At 44.5% G+C, this 27,383-nt stretch overlaps 1 protein-coding gene and 2 non-coding genes across 7 annotated transcripts in view; 1 reads left to right on the forward strand and 2 right to left on the reverse strand.

Moving 5' to 3' along the window:
- Window positions 1-2,454: 2,454 nt before the first annotated feature.
- Window positions 2,455-27,383, reverse strand: part of dx (deltex E3 ubiquitin ligase) — a 31,713-nt gene continuing 6,784 nt past the window's right edge. For all 5 annotated transcript variants that reach the window (XM_084598959.1, XM_084598957.1, XM_084598958.1 and 2 more), the window contains 5 exons: window positions 21,295-21,464; window positions 8,636-8,700; window positions 7,187-7,324; window positions 6,408-6,659; window positions 2,455-3,041 (listed from right to left, as the gene is read on the reverse strand). In XM_084598959.1, the coding sequence (XP_084455085.1) occupies window positions 2,805-3,041; window positions 6,408-6,659; window positions 7,187-7,324; window positions 8,636-8,700; window positions 21,295-21,464 (862 nt within the window). In that variant the 3' untranslated portion in view covers window positions 2,455-2,804. The remainder of the gene's footprint in view (window positions 3,042-6,407; window positions 6,660-7,186; window positions 7,325-8,635; window positions 8,701-21,294; window positions 21,465-27,383) is intronic.
- LOC146197181 (small nucleolar RNA U3) lies at window positions 10,506-10,718 on the reverse strand. The gene has a single exon (XR_014706253.1). It is a non-coding gene; the product is annotated as a small nucleolar RNA U3 (small nucleolar RNA).
- TRNAN-GUU (transfer RNA asparagine (anticodon GUU)) lies at window positions 11,032-11,105 on the forward strand. Its single transcript has one exon. It is a non-coding gene; the product is annotated as a tRNA-Asn (tRNA).

Here is a 27,383-nt window from a genome sequence, read left to right on the forward strand (position 1 = left end):
CATCGTTAAACTATCAAAGCTTAAAACAGACACCCTACGTGACCTGCTGGAGGCATTACTTTATTTTCAACTAGTGACAAGTTGAAATTTGATAAAAAAAAAAAAAGGTGCTCTAAAGAAGAAAAGCACATAAGCTATGACCCCAACATCTGGTGACTAAGTAATGTTTCCTCCCAAAGTGGCCTGTGTTGGCTTTTTTTGCTAAGCAAACTTTCACAACTCGGTAGAATGTCGCTATAGAAAATTCGAATATAGTGAAGTGAAACAATGGTCCCATTCTGTCTATCATAGAGGCTATTTTTTTTTATTATTAAGCAGTCGCCATCCGAAAAAAATTGGCTGTGGTTTAGCTTCGGTTAAACCTAGTGTGAAGCGATAGCTGAAGCACGGGGACACAAAAGCGGCGGCCATCTGTGCTGCTTGTGGCTCATTCCTTGTAGCATTGTCGCTGCGGGGTTTCGCAAGACTGACGCTTGTTGTGTTGTTCCAGCGTTTCCGCCGCTCTTTTGGCTTTAAGCAATTCTCTTCTGCTCCGCAAACTTTCAGCTCGCAACGCAGTGTCCTCCGGATTGTGAGATGCAGCCAACCGACGATCGTATAGAGCAAGGCTGCTCGGTTGCTCTTCTTCAGAGTCCATGGTGCGGCTCTGGCCAGGTTGCGCAGCACACCTCTATATATACTAGAGATTGACATCAGCGATCATGTGTCTCGCTACACAGCCGCTCACACGTTAGGCTACTTCCCACGTCAGTCGAACATAGCTACCTAAAGTGGTTGTGGCTGTGCCTGGGTGCGGTGGTGTAGTGATTAAGATGCCCGACTACTGTACCGGAGTACCCGGGTTCAACCCCGACCGCCGCCGGCTGCGTCCACAACACCTTACTACATAGGATATTGCCCTCCACCTTCAAATATGAATGAACATTCTGTGACCTGCCAAACACCCTACAACATATGGTGTGGGGATGCAAGCGACTGCAGGGTATGATAACCACCAAGGACCTAACGTAAGAGCAGTGGGAGACCCAGCTGCCGAACTCCAGCCTGGATGACCGGCGTAGCCTCGTCAACCGTACTAGGGACATGGCTCAGGTCCACGGCCTCCTGGACTGAGGAGGCTGACCACTGGGGCGAATATTTCACGCCTGAATAAAAGTTTCTCTCTCCCCGTTCATAGTGAAGGCAAAGTCTTGATAAAAACGATTATAGTAAAGAATGTCTGGCTGTGGCGGCGTCCCCAAGCAACGATGGCATCATGGCCTACGCAAAGTCTGGGATCGCGAGACCAATATTCTGAAGCGTATGAATACCAAAAACAATAAAATGGCACTCTAGGTTCACTTAACCATCAAGCTCTTAAGCTACGAGGACAAGCCAGCTTTCCAAAGCTTTGGGGCCTTGAGTTGTAGCGTGGGACGCACACGTAAGAAAAAAAGTAAAGATAGCAGATAAAAGGCGCACGCCGCTGTGAATGGAGACAGTAAAAGTGCTCCGAGCAGCGCAAAGCACAAGGCAGCAGTGGCACTGCGTGAGCGGATCTGCAGAGCTCAATTTTATTGCGCTTTTTTGAACTCTTAACTCTTAAATGACATTAAAGCCGCAAAGATGATACTCTAGCGCACAGCGACACTGTAAAGTGGAGGCGCTAAGATTGGTGTTTCCAGCTGGCGAAAAAAGAAAATAAAGTTGAACGGCGCGTGCACGGTGCACACGCACGGCATGTGCTGTTCGATCCAAGAAGCTTGCCACGCTGGTCGTTTTGTTCTGGTGCTCTGCTGGGACCCCGTAAATTCCCTACAATACCGTGTCCTCATGAAACTTTGATTCTCACATGAAATATAACTGGGTTTAAATTTGTGCAAATGCAGTACTTTTACAAGACATAAATGGCACTGAAAACATGGCACTAATAAAATGTGATAAGCGAAAAAATTTATCACATAAAAGGGGACAATATGAGGTGGATGAAGGGTATTTATGGCTCTGTGTAAGTAGCTAGTTATTTAACAGAAAGCATCATCAGAGCCATGCCATTACCAACAACTGATACATATATAGCAAAAGATTTTTGCTGGTCCGAAGAACTTTCATGTAGAATGGTTCTCTGTATGACCTTTACACAGTCTGCCTTGTGGCATCCACACCAGTGAGAACGAAATTAATGGATTGGCTCACATTTTTGCCCTCCTTTTGTTGTGCCACAAAACTAAGCACTGTAAATAGAATATTCAGTGATAACAGAAACATTGGTGAATGCACTGCCCAATCTTTCCGCATGCTTATTAAGCCTCCTAAGCAATTCGGCAAGGGAAACAACATCCGATAAATGTGCACATGACTGGTGCTTTTAATTTCACAATCACAGCATAAACTTTTAGCAAATGACAGAAACAATGCGATGGCGCACTATTTATTGCAAAACAGTCAAGCTGCCTTTTAGCTGGGATGGAAGTAAAAAAAAAAAAGGATGCAGCTTATCACTTATTGAGCCGGGCAAAATCTCTGGCAAGTGTGTCTGTAACGTGTGCCACTAGTTTGATGTACCAGCTATACATAGTTTACACAGTCAGCATGACTTAATGTTACTCTTTCAAACAGCAGTTGGCTTTTTTCTGCGTGTGCAACGTTCAGATTGGTTGCATAAGTCTGCAATTACATCTCCAATGTTCTATTTTTTTTTTTAATTTCCAGTTCTGCACTATTGCTGCAACTCGATCCTGGTTTTAATGCAGGCTTTGTGAATTTGACGTTTAAAATACTAAAAAATCTCAAGATAAGCACGGCAGGCAAGGCTAGCTAACATGTCAAGCATCAGTGCAGTCACGTGCACTTTCATCAGTGACTCCCTGTGCATGGAGCTCAGCAAAGAGGTTATCCAGGTACGATGGGTCAGGGTAACCATGTCCCGTGCGGTTAGCCCCAAATTCAGTCTTGTGATGAATCTCATTCCAGGTCACGGTGTCCTGTTCCCCGGTCGTGGTTGACTGGCCAATAGTGAAGATTAGCCTCCGGTTCCACGCCTCCACCAGTAGTTTCAGTGCCTGCAAGGAGCCCTTTATCTGATATACGGAAGAGCTGAAGCACACTTCATTCAGAATAGGAACCCTGACAATGGTAACAATAGGGTACAATGAAATTGTACCATATCCAATCAGAATACAGTTGAATCCCGCCACAACGAATCCCGCCACAACGAAATTTCCGCGACAACGAATAATTTTTTATTCCCCGCGAGTATCCTATAAGAATTAATGGCCTAAATTTCTCTGCACAACGAACCATTTTTGCAGAGCGTTTCCGCTTCAACGAAATTTTCGCGTTCAAAATCGAAACCGAAACTAGTTTTATTGGCGAGAAGTCCAAGTCAAATCCAAAGCCACATTAAGCATGAAATCACGTGATTGCAGTTCCGCCATTTTGGCTTTGTGTCGTGGTCGCGTTGTTCATTCGCTGCCTTTCTCTTCGACAACGACGAGTTTTCATCCGCAGGACACGATGGCAACGCAAGTGAAAAAACGCAAAACTCTTTCCCTTGAGCAAAAAGCTCAAATAATCGCCCAAGCAGAAAGCGGAAGGAAGAAAGCGGCAATTGCTGAAGACTTCGGAATTCCTGCAAGTTCGCTGTCAACGATTCTAGGCAATAAGGACAGCGTGAGAATGGCACTTGCTTCAGGCACATCCTCGAAGCACAAAAAGGTGACGCGGCCCCTCCATGAAGAGTTGGACAAAGCAGTGCATGCGTGGTTTGTGGAAGCACGAGCCAGCAACGTCCCCCTGTCCGGAAGCATCGTCCAGCAGAAAGCCTTGAACTATGCATGCCTACTTGGCATTGATGATTTTAAAGCCAGCATTGGCTGGCTAAACCGTTTCAAGGCCCGCCATAACATCGTTGGAAAAGTGTTGTGCGGCGAGTCAATGTCAGCAGACGTGGACGGAGCAGCTGCTTGGAAGGCGAGTAACATGGCCGGAATTTTAAGCAACTTCGCGCCTGCAGACATTTACAACGCCGACGAGACCGGGCTATTCTACGAGATGTTGCCGGCTAGGACGCTCGACTTCAAGGGGCAGCGCTGTCACGGCGGCAAACACAGCAAAAAACGCATCACAGTGCTGCTTTGCACAAACATGGATGGCTCGGACAAGCGTCCGCCGTTAGTCATAGGCAAAAGTGCCAAGCCGCGCTGTTTTAAGGGAACTCGTAGCCTACCTGTGCAGTACAAGGCGAACAACAAGTCATGGATGACCCGCGCTATTTTCACCGAGTGGATGATGGCATTCGACCGCGACATGAAGCGGCAGGGCCGTAAAGTTTGCTTGCTTTTGGACAATTGTTCAGCGCATCACTGCGACGAAGTCAAGCTCACTAACACGGAGCTGAGGTTTTTCCCTCCCAATTGCACGTCTGTCTTACAGCCTCTCGATCAGGGCGTGATTCTTAGCCTGAAGCGCGCTTACCGCGGGAGGTTAATTCAGCGGCTGCTTTTTAACACTGAAACCGGCCGAGACACGAAGGTGGACTTGTACGTGGCACTGCAGATTATGTCTGCTGCCTGGAGCACACTGGGGCGCTCAGTAATTGTGAACTGTTTCAGGCACGCCGGATTTGCCGAAGGTCGACCCGTACACTCTGCTGGCCTAACACCAGGCGTTACAGACGACGACGAAGAGGCGTCACCGGCTCCGGGGATCGCGGCCGCCTGAAAAACGCTGGGAGAAATAGGAACCGTGCCGCCTAATCTCGAGCTCGACGAATACATCGGCGCTGACGCTTGTGTTGTTGTTCACGAGGATGTGAGTGATGAGCAGATCATAAAAGCTGCCCGGAATGATAAGGACTCTTCCGATGAAGACGACGACGTACAGGAAGCGCCGGCTGCGGCAACCGCCGTACAGGTGATGGACGCTTTTGATGTCATCAGGAATTTCGTTGCTGTCCGAGACGACGATGTTGCAATGGGTTTGCTGACCGAGTGCGAAAATCGCGTGACGGCGTTGCTCGCCGTGAAGCGTAAGCAAACCAAGCTTACAGATTTTTGGCATTAAACGCCTTTGCTGCTGCTTGGGCAATTCTTTCTGCGTTTCACGTCAAATTTTTGCGATAACGAAGTTCCGCGAGAACGAATTTTTTTTCGTGCACCGTGAATTTCGTTATAGCGGGATTCAACTGTATAATGAAATTTCATGCAACGAAATACAGGAAACTCTCTTCAAGACAAACTTGAAGGACAAAGACATTGCATGGACACCGCATGAGTGCCGTAGTGCGGGGTAGCTGTTGTTTGCAGTTGGTGCAAAAGGTGGTCTTAAATGAAGCACAGTTCTAGGTGGAGCCTCAGGAAAATGACATGTCACTGCATCACAAAGTGGCATCAAAGAAGTGTAGTCACCACATTTGTGCTGCAATGTCCAAAGCATCAATTTCGGTGTGCATGTGATCCATATTTGATACATAGTGACATGAGTAGATGTGCTCATGCCTCACAGAGGTTAGAACACCTCCATGCAGCGCAGACTCAGCACAAACTCTCGCAGGACAAAAAAAACAGGATCAATTAAGTGGTAAAGTGCCGCAGCTACTGAGCCACCACAGTGGGGTGCTTCGATCTATTTGTCTATGTTTTCCTTCATGCTACTAATGCACAAATCAAACGCAGAAAGCGCAAATAAAGAATGGGAATCAGTAAAGACAAAGAAGACCGCTAAGGCTCTGTACTATTCTGAGCATGTAAGACCATCTTCACAGCACTGATTTGCCACACCGACGTGGAATAGAGCATGGTGCTACTAGCCGGGCATGTCTAAATCTGCTATGTACAACAGGTGCAGAAATCTTCACTCATCTGCATGGCTACACACACCTGTGGACACCCATCTAAAACTCGGTGCTCGGGGCGCTCGACTACCAAGCCCAAAGATGTGGGTTCAATCCTAGCCACAGCGGCAGCGTTTTTATGGAGGCGATATGCTAAAGATGTGCTGTGCCATACCACTGCACCTCAAAGAATCTCTGGTCGCTGGAATATATCTCGAGCCCTCCACTACTATTCCCCCTTCTCTCTTCCTTCTTACACTTCCTCATAGTACCCAGAAATGTGGCGAAACAAACACAATCACATGAAAAGAAACACAACACAGGCGCATGTGATTGTGTTTGTTGCGCCACATTTCTGGTTACTAGGTAGCACCAACTTGCCCCTCAAGCTGTTATTTTGTTACACTTCCTCCATCATGTCTTTGCTCACGGTGCTGTCTAGGCATCCACCAATAAGTGTGGCGGTCACTGCACCTTTTTCTTACCTCATAGCCAATCTTAAAATGAAATGCATGCAATCTGCAACTAAATGCTACACAGGGGAGTTCCAGACGCACTGGCGCCTTCCGTGCATGTGCACAGAATGACACCTTACCCTCCGTCCCTGCTCCGTGTTGGGCAGGTATCCATGCCTAGGGAATCCCCTTGCAGTGTATGGCATCCCAGGATGTGGGTGTCCCGGTCCCTGGATTCCCGCAGGTATGTGGTATGTGATCTGGATGGTACCAGAGCCCTCGTGGCCAGCCAGCGAGAATGGTAACGCCTGGAAGCTCATGATACCAGGAGGCTGGTTGCCATGTTTCACACCGTAAATCACCTTGCACACTGGGCACTGCATGTAGCCCGCCTGCAGCAGAAGCACAGGATGCGTGCAATGATCAGCAATTGAAACAGAGACAAAAAGCAAGCTGCACTAGCACCCAAGCAGTGCAAAATAACACTTGGATTGCATTCTGCGTAGAATGTTCAATATTGCTTTTAAGAACAACAGGTTGCTTCCATGAGGAATGTGCATTGCTGGCAGCTTGGATGTTGTCTAGATGTTAGTTGTGCACAGGAAGTAGTTATCCAAGTGCTGCTTGCAAGAGCTCGATTAGTGGTGAATGACCTTATCATAAAGCCAGTTAGTGCATTAAGTTGTATGTTGTCACTGAGGTGCACAGGGAAGAATATCTTTCAATATGCAATGATGTGATTTATCAGGATCGATTACTATTAATTTTCTTTTTTTTTTGGCACAAGCGTCATGGCATGAATCATGCGAAAGGGGTGAAACTATTTCTTTAGACTGGCAACTAGAAACGCAACATGTACGACTACTAAGCAGGCAATTAACGTCGCTTTTCACACACTGTGACCACATTACCAGCGTACCTTCGGGTTGCTTTCGTATAAGGCTGCCAGGCAGGCATGATGGAAAAGATGGCTGCACTTTGAGAGGCACACCACCTTGCCATTGCCATTGTAAGATGAGCAGGACGCCAGAGGCTGGCAACAAATGCTGCAATTTTCCTAGAGGCAGGAAAATAAAAATTTAGCAAAACATTAGGAATAATCAAGACAAATACACAGCAGGACCGAATGAGTACTGCATTATTTCTAACTTGAAACAAGGTCGTGTTCAACCCACATGACAATCGATGCTTGATGGAAGTCCTGTTTTTTACCAACTGGAGGCCTATTGAACTATGTATCACAAGAAAAAAGATATGCACGGTTCATCTGAGAGATGTCCAAAATATACAGCCTTTTCTTGCACACGTTGAGGCCGCAGCCCTAAAACATTATAAACTTTGGCTAAAGTAATATTTCTAAAAGTTATTGAACAGCCAGAAAAAACTGAGACGTGCAGTGAAGCAGCCCTGCAGGTTGTCAGACCTAGCAACTTAACTTGGAAACAGTGCTTGAAATACAGTTCTCTTGCTACTTGTAACTTTGAATTCAATTTAAGCTATCCTCTCTTTCAATTTCATCCTTACCACACCATTTCAGCCCCTGGACACTTAATGACTCACTGCCACCAGGCAAACTAGTTTTTTGTATCTGTTCCGACTTTACATTTCAAGCCAGCTAAGGTGTAGACTCTTCTACATGCTCTGCAACAATCCAACTATAATGACCGTTTTTGGACACATCTATACTTTTATTGTGGCAGGGTTTTTTCATATGCAGAGTGCATGAACATTAAATAATCTAAGCAGGTGAGCTATGCCACACAATTTGACAACAGATATAGGCAATACGGTCGGTTTATGAGGTTTAACACACCAACGTGACTCTGGTTATGAGGGACTCCACACTGTAGGGCTCCAGGTAATTAGCTGGTTGTGGGCAAGCTTTATTTGTACTAGTTTAAAGAGCATCTGTAGATAGCAGGAAAGGCTGTCCTCTATTGTGCCAAGGCATCTAGCATCACACTGGCATGCGATATTGGATGCTGCACAAGCAATTACCGCTCACTAAAGTGACGATGGTTTTGTAAAGTGACTTCTTCACTCTCAAGAAAGTAAACAATGCTGAATGGCCTTTTTTGCAAAGTTCCAGTAACAAAAATGCAGAACTATTAGGTGAATATTTGGGTGTGGTGCAAGTATATGAAATATGCAAACCATTTCTTTATTTTCTCTCTTAGGAAAGGCATATTAGGTACATAGGTTTAAGCTGGAATCACTTCTTGAAATCTATAAATTTGGTCAACTACATGCAGGCACTGGACAAACCTGAGCATAAGTGGAATGAATGAAATGTATTGAAGGTGAAAGAGGCATATAAAACAGAAAAGTTCATCTGAGCTTCTCAAACAGAACTCTCAGCACAACTTACTGCTGGAACTGCCCCAGTGACGTCAGCTGTGTGGCCTGCAAGGAACTCCTGGGCTTCGGGAGGGTCTGAATGAAAACGCAAGGCAACTACAGAATCAGACACACCATCTTCCTTAGTGCCACTTTCTCTGCACCACAAACAACTTAGAAGTCCACAAAACATGGCATTCCAAATGCTTAGAATAGACACAAGTGATACAAAAGGTGTCTTCAATTCAGAAAGAATATAGCGAAGGCACTTGACATCTTGAACGCTAAGGTATCAGAAGCAGCTCCCAGCAGTTCCTTCTGCATTCAAATTCCATGTGCCGCTACAAGCAGACAGTCGATACGACACAACGTAAAGCACCTTATATTTGACAGAGGGAGCGACAGTTCACTAGCTCTATAGAGCATACAGAAAGAACGGTGAGCACGAAGTATCGTTCACCCGCGGGAAGCACTCTAGTGTCGTTGTCACTGCATTCAACAACGTTGCGTTAAAGCGTTCGATTCGTCGTTGTTGCCGCATTATTCCCGGTCGCCAAAATTTCCATCCCGCCGTTCTGATCGTCTGCAGAACATGGTCGCGCGACTCTTTCGATGCAGCCCGATTAGCGGCTGAGCCACTTTACATGACGTTCTCGGCGCGCGTTAGAGCGGCCCAGCGCCAAGGTCGGACATCAGGTTAGTGACGTGATGCAGCTCTCGAGCACTAGCAGCAAAAGTCAACCGAAGAGCGCGCGCGGTACGTCCGGGTACAGGCGAGTTAGGTGCCCGCGCGGCGTGCGCGAAATAGAAACTGCTATTAAACGTCGGCGCCACCGAAAGGGAAGGGTACCGCCTTCGCCGGCCGAGGTTCCTCGGCATGCTGGTGCGTTGGCGTGCCGCGGTGTTATCGCTCCCCTTTTACTTGCGCGACGCGACGCCGCGTTCCATTAGCAGAACTCAGCGGCTCGAAAAGCTTCGGGCACCTTGAATTTTACATCAGAAATTCACGAATCACCTGTGTTTAACAGACATCCATTATCGATATTTTACGTGATAGCCTAATTAAAAACCCCGTGTAGCAGAAAAGCCGGCGTTGTGGTTGCAACGACTGGCGCAAGGAAATGTCTTGCAGATCGACCCGCGGAATCGTGAACTCGCTCGTTCTTTGTGCAGCGCGCACGCGTTCATGGTGATTTCGTACCATTTCGCTCGTAAACGTAAATTGGTTTACAGGAAAATGAAGGCGCACACACGCGCACACCTCCGTGGGCACCCGACCGCGCCGCAAGAAAAGGAAGTAGGGACTGACAAAAAAATTGTAAGAAAGTGGTGCCGCAAGGGAAGGCTTCCGAATAATACAGCACACGGACGTATTTAAGTTTGGCACAATCGAAACGACCTGCTGGTCAAGTTGGAGGCCAGTTTTCGACAGGGGTTCGAATCGATGTAGGTGCTGCGCCTTCCTTTCGAAAAAAAAAAAAAAAAAAAAAAAAAAAAAAGCACTTAGCCAGCGCCGTTGCGGTGGCGCAGCGATTCAGGTCAAACTAGGGTGCCTCGATACCACTACATCGAGGCACCCTAGGTCAAACACCAGACTCTGTTCCGGGTTCGAACTCGACCGCCGGCGGCTGCGTTTCGATGACGGCGAAACGGAAATGCGTCCGTGTGCTGCACGATCTCCCTACCGCATTCTAGCACAATCTGAACAGTCCTACCATTTTCCATGAATACACAAGTTCACCTCTGCGCTTCAAATTACACGGTCCACACGAGGAATTTTTGTTTCCACCCGTACGACAGAACCCTTCACGGGATCACACGACTGACCTAGAGCATCCCACATATCAAATGCACCGTTAGAGCACTAACAGTCTACTTTTTGAGATTGCAATCCGCACTCATCCACTCAGACTGAGCCTTCGCCCTCCCAGCAGGTTTATCACCCAGGGAGCGGTCATCAATGGCAGGAACCGGGCGTGGAACCCACGGTTCCATAGCCGGCTTTGCGCTCAGGCGAAGGCTCTCGACTCCTCATCGTGGATGAGAGTGGTCCGAAATCGCGGCTTGCGACTCGGCGATCATCCTATAGAAATGATCCTATGAAGAATGATCTTGCCGAAACACCGGTCACGATACCTAGCCACCTCCTTCAGCCGTATACGGTAACCTGGTTATAGCCCGAGAAAAAGCTAAAATGATTGGCAGCTGAACTGCTAGTTAGCAGCTTTTCAAGCCAAATCGGAATTTAGTCATTCGTTCACCTTAAACTGTTATTCGAAACAATTCATATTTCGTGGCATAATTAAAATATTGGCCGAAGCAACATTGAATACAATCAACAGACATCCCTGTCGCCCCGCAAACTTGTGGCTTAGTCGCCAGGTGCAATACCCGAGTGTATTTTTATTAGCCGTACCCGGCCGTTCAGCCTCCGTGGCGCAATCGGCTAGCGCGTTCGGCTGTTAACCGAAAGGTTGGAGGTTCGAGCCCTCCCGGGGGCGGCGTTTTTTTTTTTTTCTCTTTCTTTCTTTCTACGATGCATGTTTACCAGACCCTGGGTTACGAGTCGGACAGGCTAGCGTAGGCGATCGAGGCACGTGGTTAAAGAGAAGCCTTTTATTCGTTCGTGTTATTACATTAAAACCCCTTTCGGAGTGTTACCTGAACGTGTAAGGGTGTTGGTAGGGGCGGGAGGCTACATATCACACGTTTCGAAGACATGTCACAGACGTCGTAAATAAATAAATCAAAAATGATATGCTGGGTGATCAGCATGTTTCTAAGAATGTAAAAACCTAGTTGGACGTTCTGTTGACCCACTGCTGAAGTTTGTGCTACACCTTCAGCTGATCTACTGCTGAACTTTGTCATGCTCTGCTGCCTCCTGTTCGCCCCTGTCGTTACATTCACCTCTAAAGGCAGCTCGTCTTGCTTAATTATTGTGCGACAGCGGCATCTTTCTTCGAAAATTCTGCATTTCCGGAAAATCGCCACACGTAACGCTCGTCGGGCCGCTGCCGCAGCATTGCGCCTTTCCCTTCCTGTGAACCAATATTTATTATTATTATTATTATTATTATTATTATTATTATTATTATTATTATTATTATTAATTATTACTATTTATTATTATTATAATGCGCAAGTGAATGACCTTAAACCCATGGGCACGGCAGCGATCACTTGTCTACATACATTACATTAACGCGGATGGCTTTTTGTTGGCTCCCAGCAGGCTAAAATTTCCTACACAAATTGGGAAGCTTTTATCTACACCGTTTGCAGGATCTGTCACCTAAATTATGAATCATTCATTGCAACAGTAGCATATGCTCAAACCTCGAGCACTATGCCCAAATACGCCTGCCAAAGGCGTGGTCAGCTGTTGAGGCTGAATATGAAAAACTTCAGCAATACGCCATAGTGCAGAAAGATGAGTGTGCATGAAACTTTCCAGAGATAATATCCGGGTTGCTAGGCGTGCATAAATACACATTTACTATCATTTGGACAAGCTGGCAAGAAAGGAATGAGATCTTTTTGTGCAAAATTAGCTCCTAGAAGGCCTCCTTCTAAAGTATGAAAAAATTGTATAGCTGCAAAAGTCAACCTTTGCAACATCCTTTCAAATGTGTGGCTATAAATGCCAATACTACTTGTCTCATGTACAGAGGCTTTTTGTTCAAAAATCATTTTTTCATTAGCAGGTCCTCTGGTGCCAAATTTGCTCCAGACTTCTCTCCCATCGCCCAATAATTGCCTCCAAGACGAAACTACTTACTAGGAAAAAAACTTCAAGCCGTGCTGGCAGTTATTAACACAAGATCCTGCCCGGGACCTGACCGTGTTAGCTACACTTCACTGTCTCATCTAAGAAGTAAAGCCAAGGCTCAGCTGCTGGCCGTTTGTAATTTTATATTACCTCTTGGGAGGCTGGCAGCCTTGTACAGAGCCAGAAGGCTCTGCAAGTTACACCAGTCCTTAAACCTGGCAAGCCGTCAATTGACTTTAATGCTCATCGCCCAATTGCACTGTTAAACTGAGTAAAAAACACTCATGGAAAAAATAGTCCATTCACACCTTACCTGGGACCTGACAAACAGAGGTATTAACTTCCCGTCGATGTCTGGCGTACGAAAAGACTGTAGCAATATACTGACAACGTTATTGCTCTTGCGAGTTATGTCAAGTGCAGCAAAGCTGAGCGGTCTATAACCATTGCAGTCTTTCGTGATGTCAAGAGAGCTTTCAATACCATCATACACATAGCGATTCATTCAGTCACAATTAACTGGTATGGGTGGACAAATGTATAAGTGGCTGTATGATTATCTTTGTGACAGGATGGTTTACATGTCAGTGATCGAGGATGACACATCCCTACATCATGTGTCTCGTGACTTTCTCGGGAAAATATACCCTCTTCAATATCTTGTTAGTTTGAATGATTGCTCGCCACCCACTTTTGAAATATCCCCCTACATAGATCATATCTTTGTGTGGTGCTCAGGACGAAACAGGCGCATTGTGCACGCATGACTACAATGAGCAATAGGCTGTGTTACATTGTTCTTAAACAAGTGCGGTCTCGTTACATCTCTAGAGGAATCGCAGCAATTTCATTTTCACAATACACGCTGAAAGTTGCTGGCACCCCTATACCCTACATCACCCACCAAATATTTCTAGGTGTGACCTTTAAAATGACCTTCTCATGGTCAACACATGTTCGACAGCTTAAGATGAAATTCTCCTCATACGTTCTTATCTTTCGTATGCTCTCAACTACTAGAGGAGGCTGTTCTACAGGTTCTTTACTACGACTTTATGGAGCACTTCGTGAAAACCTGTGCCATAGTCTCCCTGCTCTTCAGGCCTTCTCACAAGCAAACATAATGCTGCTTGAAGCCATCAGCCATGGCCTTGAGAGCCTGTCTTGGTCTTCCAAGGAACACCTACACTGTGCATGGGTACTCTAACAGAGAACACATCTATCTCCAACAGTGCTGTTGCCACAGGAGTTGCTTCGTGCCCAGCTTCAGTTTGTGTGCATGAACCAGCCACTCACTTGCAGAGTGCAGTATGGCAGCAGTCTTCAGCCTTCTCCCGGTGCAATACCAACGTGTAGTCACATTATTTTTGTCATCCTGGAGGTTTGTTCCATGCAAATTCAGACTACTACACCTGGCATTAAAAGTAAAGCCCACAACTCCAAACTTAAATATTTGCCCTTGAGCACATCTCTGCATACTACAGTGCACACTGCCACATCTAGAGTGATGGCTCTGTTACGCCTGTCTCCTCATCCATTGGTGTCTGGACACTATCAACGCACATCACAATCTCAGCCACACTCAGTCACCACACTTGGGCTATGGCTATTGAGCTAACAGCTCTGTGAGCAGCCATTGGGTATATTCTGCAACAGTTACCTGCAGCATGGCTTATCTTCAGTGACTGTCATGCTGCAATGCAATCATTAACTAAGGATTCAGGAACAGTTCATTGTCACCTACGAGCTGTGTAACCATGTTGTGCTACAGTGGTTCCCTGCTTACTGCAGCATCAAGGGCAACGACCATGCCGACGCTCTAAAAAAAAACAGTACCGGAAAATTTATCAGTGCAGATTCCAATTACATTCTCATGAAGAGATGCAACCAGGCTTATGGCTGCTGAATCCTGGCGGTCGTAGCACTCTCTGTGCGACCTGAGTTCGATCCCCAGTACTCGAGATTGCACTGCTTCATCTTATTGAATTATTTATGCAGATAGAATGCAAACTGTAAAAGCCGCATTAGTATTCAAACATGGGGACAGAAACATTAAAAACTACAGACCAATACTAATTCGACTCATCTTTTTTAAAAGCAATAAAAAAAGCTAATGTACGTCCAACTCTTTAGTTTCTTTATTAAGTAGTCTATTTTGCGTAATTTACAAAATGGATTCCGAAAGCATCGTTCCAGAGAAACTAATTTGAATGAACACAATAAAATAATTCTTCAAAACTTCTGAAATCACTGCTTAAAGCTAGGGATTTACACTGACTTCACAAATGCCTTTGATTCCTTATGTCATAGTACTTTGCTTAACAAACTACACCTGTAGGGCATACGTGGCATAGCACATTATCTTTCTATCAACCATTAAAGTACTGAAAATGCTATGTCTCAGTAAATGAATATTTGCCAGAGCTAAAACTTGCAACCACAGAAAAACCACAAGGAAATGTTTTAGGACTGTTTCTTTTCTCCTTGTACATTAACAATTTAAACAAAGTAATAGTATGACCACAAATATCACTTATCTGTTATGCAGATTAAACAACTTTGCTAGCTGCATGTCACAATTCTAAAGATACTGAACCATTATGGAAAGAAACATTACCTCTGCTGTAGGCCTAGATACACGAAAATTTTTTAATTTTAGTACAACGAAAGCGCCGATTTTCTGACTTAAGAACACAATTGCTACTGTACACAAAATTACACTTGGAATTGAGGGAGTTGAAATACTTAATCTGATTTAATGTTTTAGCGATACATTTCCTAAGCAATTTAACTTGGGATCCCCATGTAACACATAATCATAGCAAATAGGTCTACTAAATAAACAAAGGTTTACCCTACCAGACCATATAAAGTTACTGTTATATGATAGGCTAAATTTACCTTGGTTAATTTACTCACATTTCATAAGGGGAACTTGTACCAAGAAAAATTTGGACAAGTATAAGCTATTTTTGTTCCAAAAAGAAAGAAAAAAAAGGTGATCAGGATAACCGCACATGTTCCGTATCTACACCACACTGCACAACTCTTTCAACAATACCAAATAACAAAGATACACAATTTTTATGGATACCATTTAGCCCGGTAATTTCTTCAGGCTATAAAGAACAATACCTCATTTTTAAGTTACTCATCAAGCTTATATAGTACTTGCCTCACAGAAAAATGGTTTACCTTGACAGCCAACAGGAATTATGATTTAAATACACAGATTACACTCTCCCAACCCTCTTAAATAAATTAGAAGGGCGTGTGACTGATACAAAAAAACTGTGCCAAAAAAAAAAGCTTGCAAGCTCTTCACCTTCAATTATATGCTCTTCCATGTAGAAATTTTCTTTGTTAATTTATTCACTCTTGTATTTTCCAGCTGCCTGTAAACGCGACTTACTATTCTGCATCAGTTATGAATGTGTGTTTTCAACCTGTTGTGAACATTGTTTATTTATCTACACAATCTGTACATGCTATATACTTTAAATGTAAAAAAAAAAAATGTGTACAAGACATCCTGCTGACCAAACAGGGGCAGTCGTCCCTTCAAGCTGCTTTGCTAGCAACTTTTCATGGCTGCCCCCATCTTTTGTACAAAAAGGAAATAAATGATCACACACACACACACACACACACACACACACACACACACACACACACACACACACACACACACACACACACACACACACACACACACACGCACGCACGCACGCACGCACGCACGCACACACGCACACGCACACACACACATATATATTTAGGATTGTTTCTTTTCTCCTTGTACATTAGTGGTTTCACCAAAGTAATAGTAAGACCACAAATATATAAAGATATCTTCTGGCATACCCTATTCAGGAACTTCCTTGCAGAGTTTGACTTCAATGTTGAAAAGTTAGTGGTTTTCCCGCTAAATTTACCCTTCAGTAGGCAACATTTTTGTATTGCAGGAAACTGAATTTTCAGCAGTTTTTAAATCCCTCTGGCTTAGTTATTTAAAACTATCGATTCTGCAAGAGAACACCACTGCGAGTGCATGACGAGATGTCAAGGTGGCAAATACAGGAATATGACATACAATCCTTGGATCGATTTATGTGGCATTTTTTGATGTAGTCGTAGTTTGCTCTTTCAGAGCATGCAGTTTGGTGGAATGGAACTTATCAAATATAAGAAGAAGTTTAGAAAAGAATGGCTGCAGGACTCTAAGCTTTGAGACTGAACACTGAAAGTTCAAATGCAACTGAACACTTCGTGAAGTTACAAAACCGTTGGTGCCCTCCATAAAATTTATGAGTACCACCAAAAATGATCGCTGCCATTGACTGTAATAGAAAAACCCACTCACGTCAGCTGGAACAACTGTGAAAGCAGACCTTCTGTGACGAGTAAGAAGTACAGAGATGCTTGACAAAACACTTCTTTGAGTTGGCCGGGTTTTTTCTCTTCATGCGACACTGCTCTGATAGAATGCAGCGGTCGGTCGCATGTTGAGTCAGTTAAACATTACCAAATGTAAACAGTGAACCCAACGCGAACACTGATGACGAACATCACCTTAATTATTTGAGCTGGACTCCTAAGACAGAATAAATGCTGTTCAAGTTACTAATTGCTCGCAAACTTAATAAAAAAAAAAAAAAAAAAACAGCCCGATATGGAGGTTTACGCTGACAGCAGTGCTGGAATCCACCCATTAGAACTGGAAGTACGAGCGAGCAATCACTCGCAAAGTGCACAGCAAGTAAGACGAATCAGAAGATGTCTTTTTGCAAGAGGATGTGCCTGCAGTCAGCAACTCCTAGTCAGGAAAGAAAGATGTGCTTTCGGATCTCCAATTTAAACCAAAAAAGGCAGACAGGATATTCCTGAGAATGAAATTATCCATAAAATGATAAAAGTTGCTTTGTAATATATTTATAAGATTGGTTATATTATTTACATATCAAACAACAAAATAAAATACTTAAGAAGGTGCTTTTTGATGCAAATATCGTATTTAGCTATTTTTAGCAGGCCCTGGGCTTCTTGCTGAGGGTTTTTTACTTTTGATTTGGCAACACTGACTTTATTAAGACCCATGACTTGATGGGAATTGCGCCACTTTATCTTACTAAAAATTTATATTTCCTGAAGTATCTATCTAGATTACAGAAACCTCCTTGCCAAGTTTTACTTGATTTGGACCCTCCCATGATTCATTGAGCAAGTTTAGAATCTCAAATCAGTATTCCTGCCAGACACCACGAGATTTTTCTGTAAACAATCTCCATAAAACTAAGCATTTATAAAGTGTCTCTTCCTCTCTCTTGTTCTGCTGAGAACAAATTACAGTGTAAACAGTAGCAAGGATGAGCTAAATGAAATAAAAAAACTGGCAGCAGTTAAACTATGGTTGGACCGAATTAGACGAGCAACAGCACGGTTTTCCATTACTCTGAGCGGTTATGATTGTTTTTGGAGTCTGCTTGTCAAGGCCTTTTAAATGGTATATGAAGATGCTGTAACATAAAGTCATAATTAACTAATTAAGGGTACTTAATCATGACCCGCAATTACTGCAGTTGAATCGCGCTCAATATGAGCTATCCAACAATATATGACGGTGCTAGAGCATAAAGTTCAATATTTAATCACAATTACCTAATTAGCTGTACTTAAGGCCTACAATTAGCCCAGTGCAATTATACTTATAAGCAATCCAATGATATATGACTTGATACGCTGTAAATTGCATTTTTATTCAAGCCAACTGAGTAACTTATTTGAAACACATATTTAGTAAAGAGGTCAGTTATGCAGTTATAAATGGTCAGTACATCATGGCTGTGCGCACTCTTCATTCATGCCTTATCAGCTTCGATATCCCAACTTGAGCTGCAATGCTCCCGGCAACATGGACACACTCCCGCCACCTCCTATAAGCATGCCGTCATGCGCTAAGCAAGCCAAAGTGCTTCTGGTATGGCTGTGCATAGTTCACTAAAATCGTCTATTGTGTGCACAGTTCATCATAGCACACTATAGACGATTTTAGTTTCGATGCCTGAGCACAGCCACCATAATTTGATGATGGCGCCCCATATGAGCCAAACTGGGAAAGTCCGCTCTGGCTTCCCTTGCCACCATCTTGGGCTGTGTGTAAAAGGGCCGTTTTGCGGTGCTCGTGAAAGCTTTCCGACACCTTGTTGCTATTTTGTGTTTTGTTTGAGTGTGCCAGCAAACCATATACTTTCCGTTTGGCATGGCAGCTGCTGTTGGAAACAGCAGGAGCAGCCAGGGCTACTGTGAAGTACTGCGCTCTGCTTCCACAGGCCGAACTCTTCAGAGTTAACTGTGAGGACGTATCTGTTGTATCTTTACTGATACATGTATTTTCAGTGATATTTTATAATTACAGTGGTAACTGTGCACACAAACGCACAGCGAGTGAACTGTACGAGCAACTAGTGAACACGGAATACAGATACTACGAGAGTCATCGCCGCATTGATTTACCATGAATGCGACCCATTTCATGTCGTGTATTTTCTCTCGGCAATGCATATTTATATTCGATGTTGCGCCGCTTGCATTTCGCATTAAAGGCACAGGCAGCGTTCACTGAGGATTACGTCACTAATCGCTGCTATCGCGTACCGAGCCTGGCGAATGCATGCGTGTCTGTGGTGCGGCGGTGCATGAGTGCGAAAAGAGTACGATCGAGCTGCCCGCTTCAACAACATACTTCCTAGTTAAACCTCGGTTCAAGAACAGCACATGAAAGAAGCAGGGTCTAGAGTACCATCTGACAACATTTTTATGCAGCCTTGGCGTACGTCTGACAGCGCAGCAACAGCGTATCCCAATCCCGTCATAGCGGCGTCGTTTTCATGGCGTGTTGTTGAGCAGAACGTCGAAAAACCTGTGCCCTCAGCTGCACCACGAACGAAGATGACAAATTCGAAGCACTTACAGCAGCGCTTACGAAAGCGGCGCCATCCACTGGCGCAGCGGACGACAGCTCTCGTCGCACGCTACTCCCTAGTCGTCACTAGGCCTAAATTGTTTCGCATCGAAGGCACATATCTAACGGTGCTTTGTATAATTTCTCAGCGCTAGAGTAAATAGTTTCTTGTGGAACTGTCTTACTGCTGATCACATTGTATGAATAAAAGAAAGATAATTTTGGTGACGCCTTAGCAGTGGAGTCAGCGTGCAGAGATGAGCCATGTGCCCCACCGGCGGCAACTGGCTGTGTTGAGAAACTCGTTTGTATTGAAATTATCAACAGCACAACAAGGGTCAGCGATATGCAAGCTTATTGTTTAAGTAAAGAACAGATTTTAGGGCGCTCTGCTGGCACTGGCGGAAGAGATCCACCATATTGTTGGCGAGGAGGGCTTGCGGGAGGCACGGCCGGTGCGGCGTGCGTGTTTACTATGGGCATCATATTCGTGAGTCCGTCGTTGGTACTAAGTCTGTCTGGTTTACACAAAACGTTCATAGGTGAGTTGCATTAGGATGGACTGCAAAGCGGTGAAGCAGAAGCATATCACAGCCCCACTCGGACTGCCGTTACATGCTTCCCGCGTATGCTTCCCGCGTATGCTCTCGGCAATCATCTTGCGATTTCTTTGATTATTTGTGCAGTCCACAATCACGCATTGCTGTCCCGATGATATTACAACTAAAAGGGGCGCTAATAAAGGTTTTTAGGTCTCTCCAATGACAATATACCAAGGTGCAAGGCCGCCCTGCTATGCATGAAGTGTGCGAATACACAGCCCAATCGGGACTGGCAGCAGTAAGCCGGCGCTGTGAATCTGGTTGGAGAATATTTTCCTTCTCTCCTTCTTGCTTTCGGTAAAACGGTCTATACTAAGCAAAACTTGTCACCAGGCTAGTCCCAGTTTGATCTTGGCTGAGCTTGAAGGTCAAGCCATTGGTCAGGTCGACAGAATGAGTTGTTTTCTGGGTTTGCACCAGGACCAATATTGGTTGTTTGGTTTGGTTGGTTGGTTGTTTTCAGAAGTGTCTTTTTCGCCCTCACTTCGAATCCCATGACTGGTGGAAAAACCAGAACCGGATGCCAATTCGGATGCCCCTACTTTCTGTTCCAGCGTTTCCACCAATCAGATGAGGGTGAAAGCGGTACTTCTGAAAACAACACAAACTGCATATGGGCCCTGGAGTAGTAGAGCTATCGCTCTAAAATCACACTCATCTAACCATTGAGAGTAGATGTAAGCATGAAATGAATTAGAGGAAAGGTGTATCGCGCTCAATCAAGCTTCCCTTTCAATGGGGAGTTTGAGGTGTCCACCAAAAAGAGAGTTAGCTACACTTTGCTGTCTTATGTAGGAAAACCAAGGCTCAGCTGCTTGCTGTTTATAGCGCCTCTGCAGTGATTGGTTGACTATACCTTATAGGAAAAAAAAAGGAGCAGTATCTGTCACACTTATCGATGGACACCTAAACTGTGCTGTAAGGGAAGGGAGGAAGGCTGTGAACTGTTAAAAATTTTCTTTACTGTCCTTTATTTCACAAGGTATTCAGAGTGGGATAATCATGACAGCTATGGCAAACATCCTCCCCTCCACAGCGAACACCAACACCACCCACGCACTGGCAGCTGGAAGAATCTACTCTTTCACAGCGCTGACCAGTTGCAACTTTACAGCAAAACGTTCACATCCTTAGCTCGGAGGCGCAACATACTCATCACATGATTGATGCTCTGGTGGGTACAGGTAGATGCCACACACTGTAACAAACCAAGAGGTCTGCTTCACATTAACATAACAGCAAGAAGAAATTTTCACAGTGCTACAACGTCTTAATAATCTAATCAGACCCACCCTGAGCAGTTCTGTTTCGCACCCATGGCTTTCTTGCTACCTCCAATATTGGCAATCACATACCTTGTGAAGAACAATCTGTCCATGAATTGTGGGGAAGCTTGATGCCCTCAAGAGTATCAAGGCTCTCTGTCTTTACAGTTGTGGTTTCCGATGCGCCTTCTGATGTGCAGGGAACTCCAAGAGCAGAAACAGTATGTCTGCTTCTCCGGCCCCTTCGTTTTTTTGGCAAGCTGAAACAGACATATAGACACCCATGCCATTAACAATGCACGCATATACATTATTGTTAACGACTTGTTTTTTTCTGCTCAGCACCTTGCGAATTCGACTAGAGTTGAAGTTTTGAAATATTTTGCAAAGAAGAATTTGCAGGCACTTTTTTGGTTCTCTTTTCTATATGGATGACCAAGCCCCTAAGTGCTGTAAATGCTAGAACATAGTTATGCAGTAAATCAACTTCCACTCCTGCTACACTGAATGTAGGAGGAATAAGCACGATGTGATGAGAAAGCATACTAATGGTTATTGCTAATGAAATGGGGCGTTTTTGGAAGTAACTCTAGTTCCTGCCAAATTCCGCAAAATTAGTTACAACTGAAGCATCTATGCATTTTTTTTCCTTTTGCAAACCCACCCTGTCCTGTGGCGACTCGCAGAATTCCTCCAAGGCTCTGAAGGTTTCTGCACTCATATTACACTTACCACTCCACTTTACTCCTTTAGTTGCAGAAAGGAGTGCCGATTTCAGAGACATTGCGCGGTTACACGATCAAATTTCATAAAAATTATTTTCAGGGCCTATTTTTAGTGAAACAGGGGCAATTTGTGACAAATGTGAAACTTTAGTTCTTTAGAGCAAATTTGTAACTGTCTACAACCTCTTGGAAGTAGGTAGTGTACCTCCATCGTACACTACGTAAAGCCCCAAAGGATACCAAACACTTATCTGCCACATTCTTGATTACGGCTGTATTGTATGGAACCCTTATACGAATTCCGATATCAAAAAATTACAATGAGTTCAAAAGGAATCAGAACGCTTCATCTTTCACAACTACGGCCTAGATTTTTCCCATTCTTCCCATTATACAGATTTAGGTCTCACAGCCCTATCATCTCGCCGTCAAATAGAATGTTTGAAGTTTTTGCACATGCTGGTTCACTCTCAGTGCCTTCCATCACTAAATAATTATTTGAACATTAGCAAGACTTCCATAACTAGAAGTTCCCATAGCCTGAATCTCATCCCTTTATTTTCCCGAACTGGGACATTCAAACACAGCTTCTTTCCTCTGACCATTGAACTTTGGAATTCGCTGCCTGGAAATGTCTGCTCGCTACCAATTGAAGAATTTTTGACAGCCATTGCTTCCTAGTGCCATTTTTTATTTTATTTTTTTCTTTGAGTTTATATGTTTGTATTTTCTTGATACACTTTTTCTTTGTTTGCCTACTCCTGCCATAGCCTCATCGAGGCTGCAGTATGTACAAATAAATAAATAAATAAATGCCAATTCATGAATGGGTCTAGGACACTAGACCGGCTGCCATCTTAGAGTTCGGTTCCACCATTTCATTTAAGAGAGAAAGAAAAAAAGACAGTGCGAGTAAAATAAAGAAATGTGACCCTGCTTACAAAACAGTTACTGAAAACAAAATACAATCCAATAGTGCACATATATATATAGGAAAGTTCCTATCCCTATCGATAAGTTATAATTAAAAGTGGGATGAGGTGATACAGTAACCTTTTCTTATCAATTGAGCAGTTACAATATGCATACAGCAGGTAGTTCTACAGTTATGGATTGTATTTACCGTGTCTTATCCAGTCACTAATTTTTAAATGGCCGCATGTTACCAATAGGGGTGGAAGCTCTAGCTTTCGCAGCAGGCATGGGAGAAGCAAAAGTTCGATTTCAGAGCATGTTTGGAGCACTTTATTGGCTATTTCGGAACGCTCTGAAGATTAAACGCTACTAAACACATTTTTCTGTTCAAGGCTCTAATTAAATTGGTCACCAATGGAGCAGGAAAAATGTTCAAAATGTTCAAGTTAACCTAAAGTTTGAATTATCCAATGTACTTGAAAAAATTGCCAGAAACGGTTTGCATTCTGATGAGCACTTACATGACAGCAGAAAAGGAATACATTTAGCGCGACGAGGAAAGAACTCATAGACACAAAAGAGCGCTGTTGCAAAAACAATGTTGCAAAAACTTAATAACAAGAAACCGACAATGGATGCAATAAATAAGAAAGAGACTGAAAAGAGGACCAAAAAGGCCCCAGGTAATACCGTACGCTCACCATGTGGCCCACAACTTAAAAACAAGTTGCCAATAAATACAAAATTCCTGTTTGTTTTTTTCAATGCACTGCAAGCTGAAAAGCCTATGCGCTAGTGTAAATGGTGAAGGAACAACGAGATGACACCTAACAAAGCATATATTTAGATATGTTGGTCGCAAGGTTCGGAGCATCTATGAAATACCTCTCACTTGCGGAAGAGTGTATGTTGGGCAATCTAGATGCCTCAAGAAGCGGTTGCGGGACCATGAAAGATGTTTTGAAAAGGGGACCGGAACGAACTTGGTTGCTCATTGTAAAGCATGTGATCGGCTGGGGACATACGCTCCATGAGGCGCGGGTAATCGGATGAGGCAATGACGAGCTATTGCGGGTGTTGATTGAGGCGTTCCACCTCAGAAAGAATGGGTCTGATTGTGTCAGAAGCCCTTCGGTAAAGCTCTGTTTAACGAGTACTACAGGTTTTTAGATAGCTTTAGATAGGCTTATCAGATGAGGCTGTGTAATCGACAGCCTCTTTGGCATGAGCGAAGTTTCTTTTTTTGATATCAGAGTGTGTATATATATATATATATATATATATATATATATAAAGTGATCTTTCGCGACTATATATTCTGTCCTCGTCCGTTCCTGGCTGTTTTGCACTAAAAGCATTCTTTTTTTACCATGCCCCAACTCGCCTAGCCGAACATTATATTGAACTTGCATGACAGCTGTGTGCATTTGAGACGAAACGCAAGGTGAAAAACGACAGTTCTGCCCAGTTTCATCTAGCGTTTCGCTTCTTGCATGCTGTCGGGAAGGTTGAAGGATTGCTCTAATATTGTATAAGCCTCCCCACCCTTTCTGCAGTAGAGTCAGTAGTATTGATGCCTCTGCACAAAACGGCCCCGTCACATTTTGAGAAGGCTTCACCGCGCAGTCTCGTGGCAAAGCACTGCAGCAATGCGGTCAGTGTGGCGAAACTGCGCGTGATCAGTTGAAGTAGAACGTGGATGCATGCGAAGGACAGCGCGACGCCACCCCAAAATAAAAATAAAAGAACAGTGACGCCTTGAACAGCATCCGATGCCCATGACCACTCACAGCAGCAGGACACCATGGAGTAAAAAATTCTGGAGGGCACTTTGGACGACTAAAGGGGTAGTATTCACACGAGGGAGAAACCCAACCCTCTCGACCGGGATGTTGTGAAAACGAGCCGTCTTCGACTGCTGGGACCGGTTTCCCGGGGGCCCCTCGGTGGTGGAGGGCTTTTTGTCCGCTGGCACAAAACCTCCCCCGGGAGGAGGGGTGTCTGCGACCTTTTTCGTTTGGCTGGCTACTTCGAGGGGGTTGCGCGCTGCGGGAAGCGCATGATTGTAGTTGGTGTTTGGTAGTTGCTGGTGGTAGGAGAGTTAATGTAACTGGACCGAAGGTGCGACCAGCGCAGGGTGAAATCTGGCTACTAATTTTTATTTCACTCGCAAGAAAAACAGCCAGATAGGAAATGCTACAGGTGACACCGTAGCGGCTAGCTGCCTGTGCCACTGTCGGTTGCGCGACAAGTTGGGAGCCAGCGAATTCTAAGCAATGTTGCAAATTTATTTCCTTTTTGTCCGAAAACCTAAGGGTCAACGAATGACACGCTGGAATGGAGCAGCAGTATGAGGATGGCTGCACAGGCGCACAGAAAGGGTCCGAGATGACCAGGATGACAACGAAACCCGACGGTAGTGCACAGGTGGGAGAGACATTTGTGGAGGCCGAGAAGATACAGAAAGAATTGCCCATCCGAAAATTAATCATCTTTTATCAAAGCATTCATTTCTCTTCGAATGCCATTTTGGCTTGAGACAAAACGATCAGATAAAAAGACTATTATTTCAACTAAATACGGTTTTAACAAATGCTAACAAATAGATGTTCCTCGTAATTTACAATTTTCAAAAGCATTTCAATTGTTCAACCATAGCCTTTTCAAAGCAGAAACTTGTCTGCTTTGGCGTCAGAGGCATTAGGCTATCATTACGCTCATGCATCGCTAAGACATGGAAGCGCTAGCCAGGACTGTAATGCCTGTCCGGTGAAGACACACTTAAATGTCTGACATTCCGTATGGATCCATTTTATGCCCTCTCCTGTTTCTTTTGTATACCGATGATTTATATTTACAAGTGCGTTTCGCAGCGCCTGCTGACAATCTTACTGCGCTCGTAGCAAGAGACGCAGTAAAAGAAATGTTACACCAGGATCAGCTTTTTGGAATGCTCGAGTCAGTGGACTAAAAATAAATTTATAAATATTATTACAAAGAAAACAAGAGCTGTACTATGCTAAACTTAAAATATATAGCTATTCGTAATAACAACAGATTAATGCTGGGAAACAACGAGATAGACATATTTCCAACAGGGCGTCGTATTCGCTGAAAGTGTGGATGTGTGTGCCACTCGGTTTATTTTGTGGCTCTGGTGCTTACCATGTGCTTCTATGCCCTTATTTTTGTGTTGAACATGGCAATCATGCAAATTTGGGTACGAAGTTCTCAGGCAACTTCGTTGTAACCCATCTCCACTTTCCTCATTCATTATCCGGCGTGACCATGCTATCTGCAAGGCCGACTGATTGAATCCGGCTGCAGCGAAGCAGGCAGCGCAAGCGCTCTCCTCGGCACACTCCGAGCCTCTGTCATCTGACAACAGTGATACCCCTCTCGTACTCCGCCGCTCATGTGAATGCGGGAGCGAGGAAGGGGGTTCCACCGGCCGGCTGTGCCCCCACATCCCCTCCCCGAAAACCTCCCCCGTGTGAATGCCACTTAAAGTGCGATGAGGCGAAAGCCATTATAGCGCTGTGGATCGTAGCCCCAACTACGGCACCTATATCTCCCTCTCTTCTTTCACTCCTCCCTTCCTCCCTTCCTTTGTGGCGTGGTACATGTGTCCGCAGAGAATTGTGACAGATACAACGCCATTTCTATCCTGTAAATCAATTTCGAACGCCGCTCATGCCTGCTGTACTAATGCCTTCTAGACATCTGGATCTGTTTCTGTTTGCTGTGTGGTACGCCGTTTGAGGAAGCTGCAAATGAAGGGCACCGCACAGACGCCTGGATCGGACGCCCGGCGGGGTCAGCTTCATATATGCATGAATCGCCTAGTGATGCCGTGACCTCTCATGACGGTACATTGCGCGTCCCTTGTCAAACCCAACCAACATTTCACTGAACGCATCAAAGTTCACCGACATTCTATAATTCGTTTGCAGGAAAGGAAAGTAGCAGTATCTGTCACTCGCAGAATCCCGCCATTATCCTCACGGTAGACAAGGGGAATTTTGAAGAGCTTTTCAGGATCCGGGGCGTGACGCAGTTGGTAAAGCGCTCAGCTGGGGATCCAGGGGATGGAGGTTCGATTCCCGGTGGAGACAAGGTTTATTAATTTATTTTTAACTCTCGCTCTCGAAAGTGTGACACCTCTGCTGACAACCTTCTGTTGACAATGATGAGGCATTAGAGGCTTTCGCCTTAAAAGTGAATCCGAAACTATGAGATTGACCTTTATTTCGGAAATGGCAAATTTATGTTGGCTGTCATGGCTACAATAGCATGCATAATGTGCGCGGACACAACTGTTACATGGAATTCAGGCTTGGGCAGGCTTATTTAGGTGATTGCCGGTGGCCTGTGTCATACCTCAACGTGATCCCCCTTCTGAAATAATCAGAGCGAGCACACCCATGTCCGAATTACCAAGCAACCGACGGCATAGGCTTACACGGGCCGGCATTGGCCGAGACCGTGCTGCTGGCTCAAATGATTCTAAGTTCCAAATTAATGAGGTCAAAATATTAT

Source organism: Amblyomma maculatum, chromosome 3, assembly GCF_055883805.1.
Source record: "Amblyomma maculatum isolate TAMU_Amacu chromosome 3, ASM5588380v1, whole genome shotgun sequence".
Taxonomy (NCBI): Eukaryota; Metazoa; Arthropoda; class Arachnida; order Ixodida; family Ixodidae; genus Amblyomma; species Amblyomma maculatum.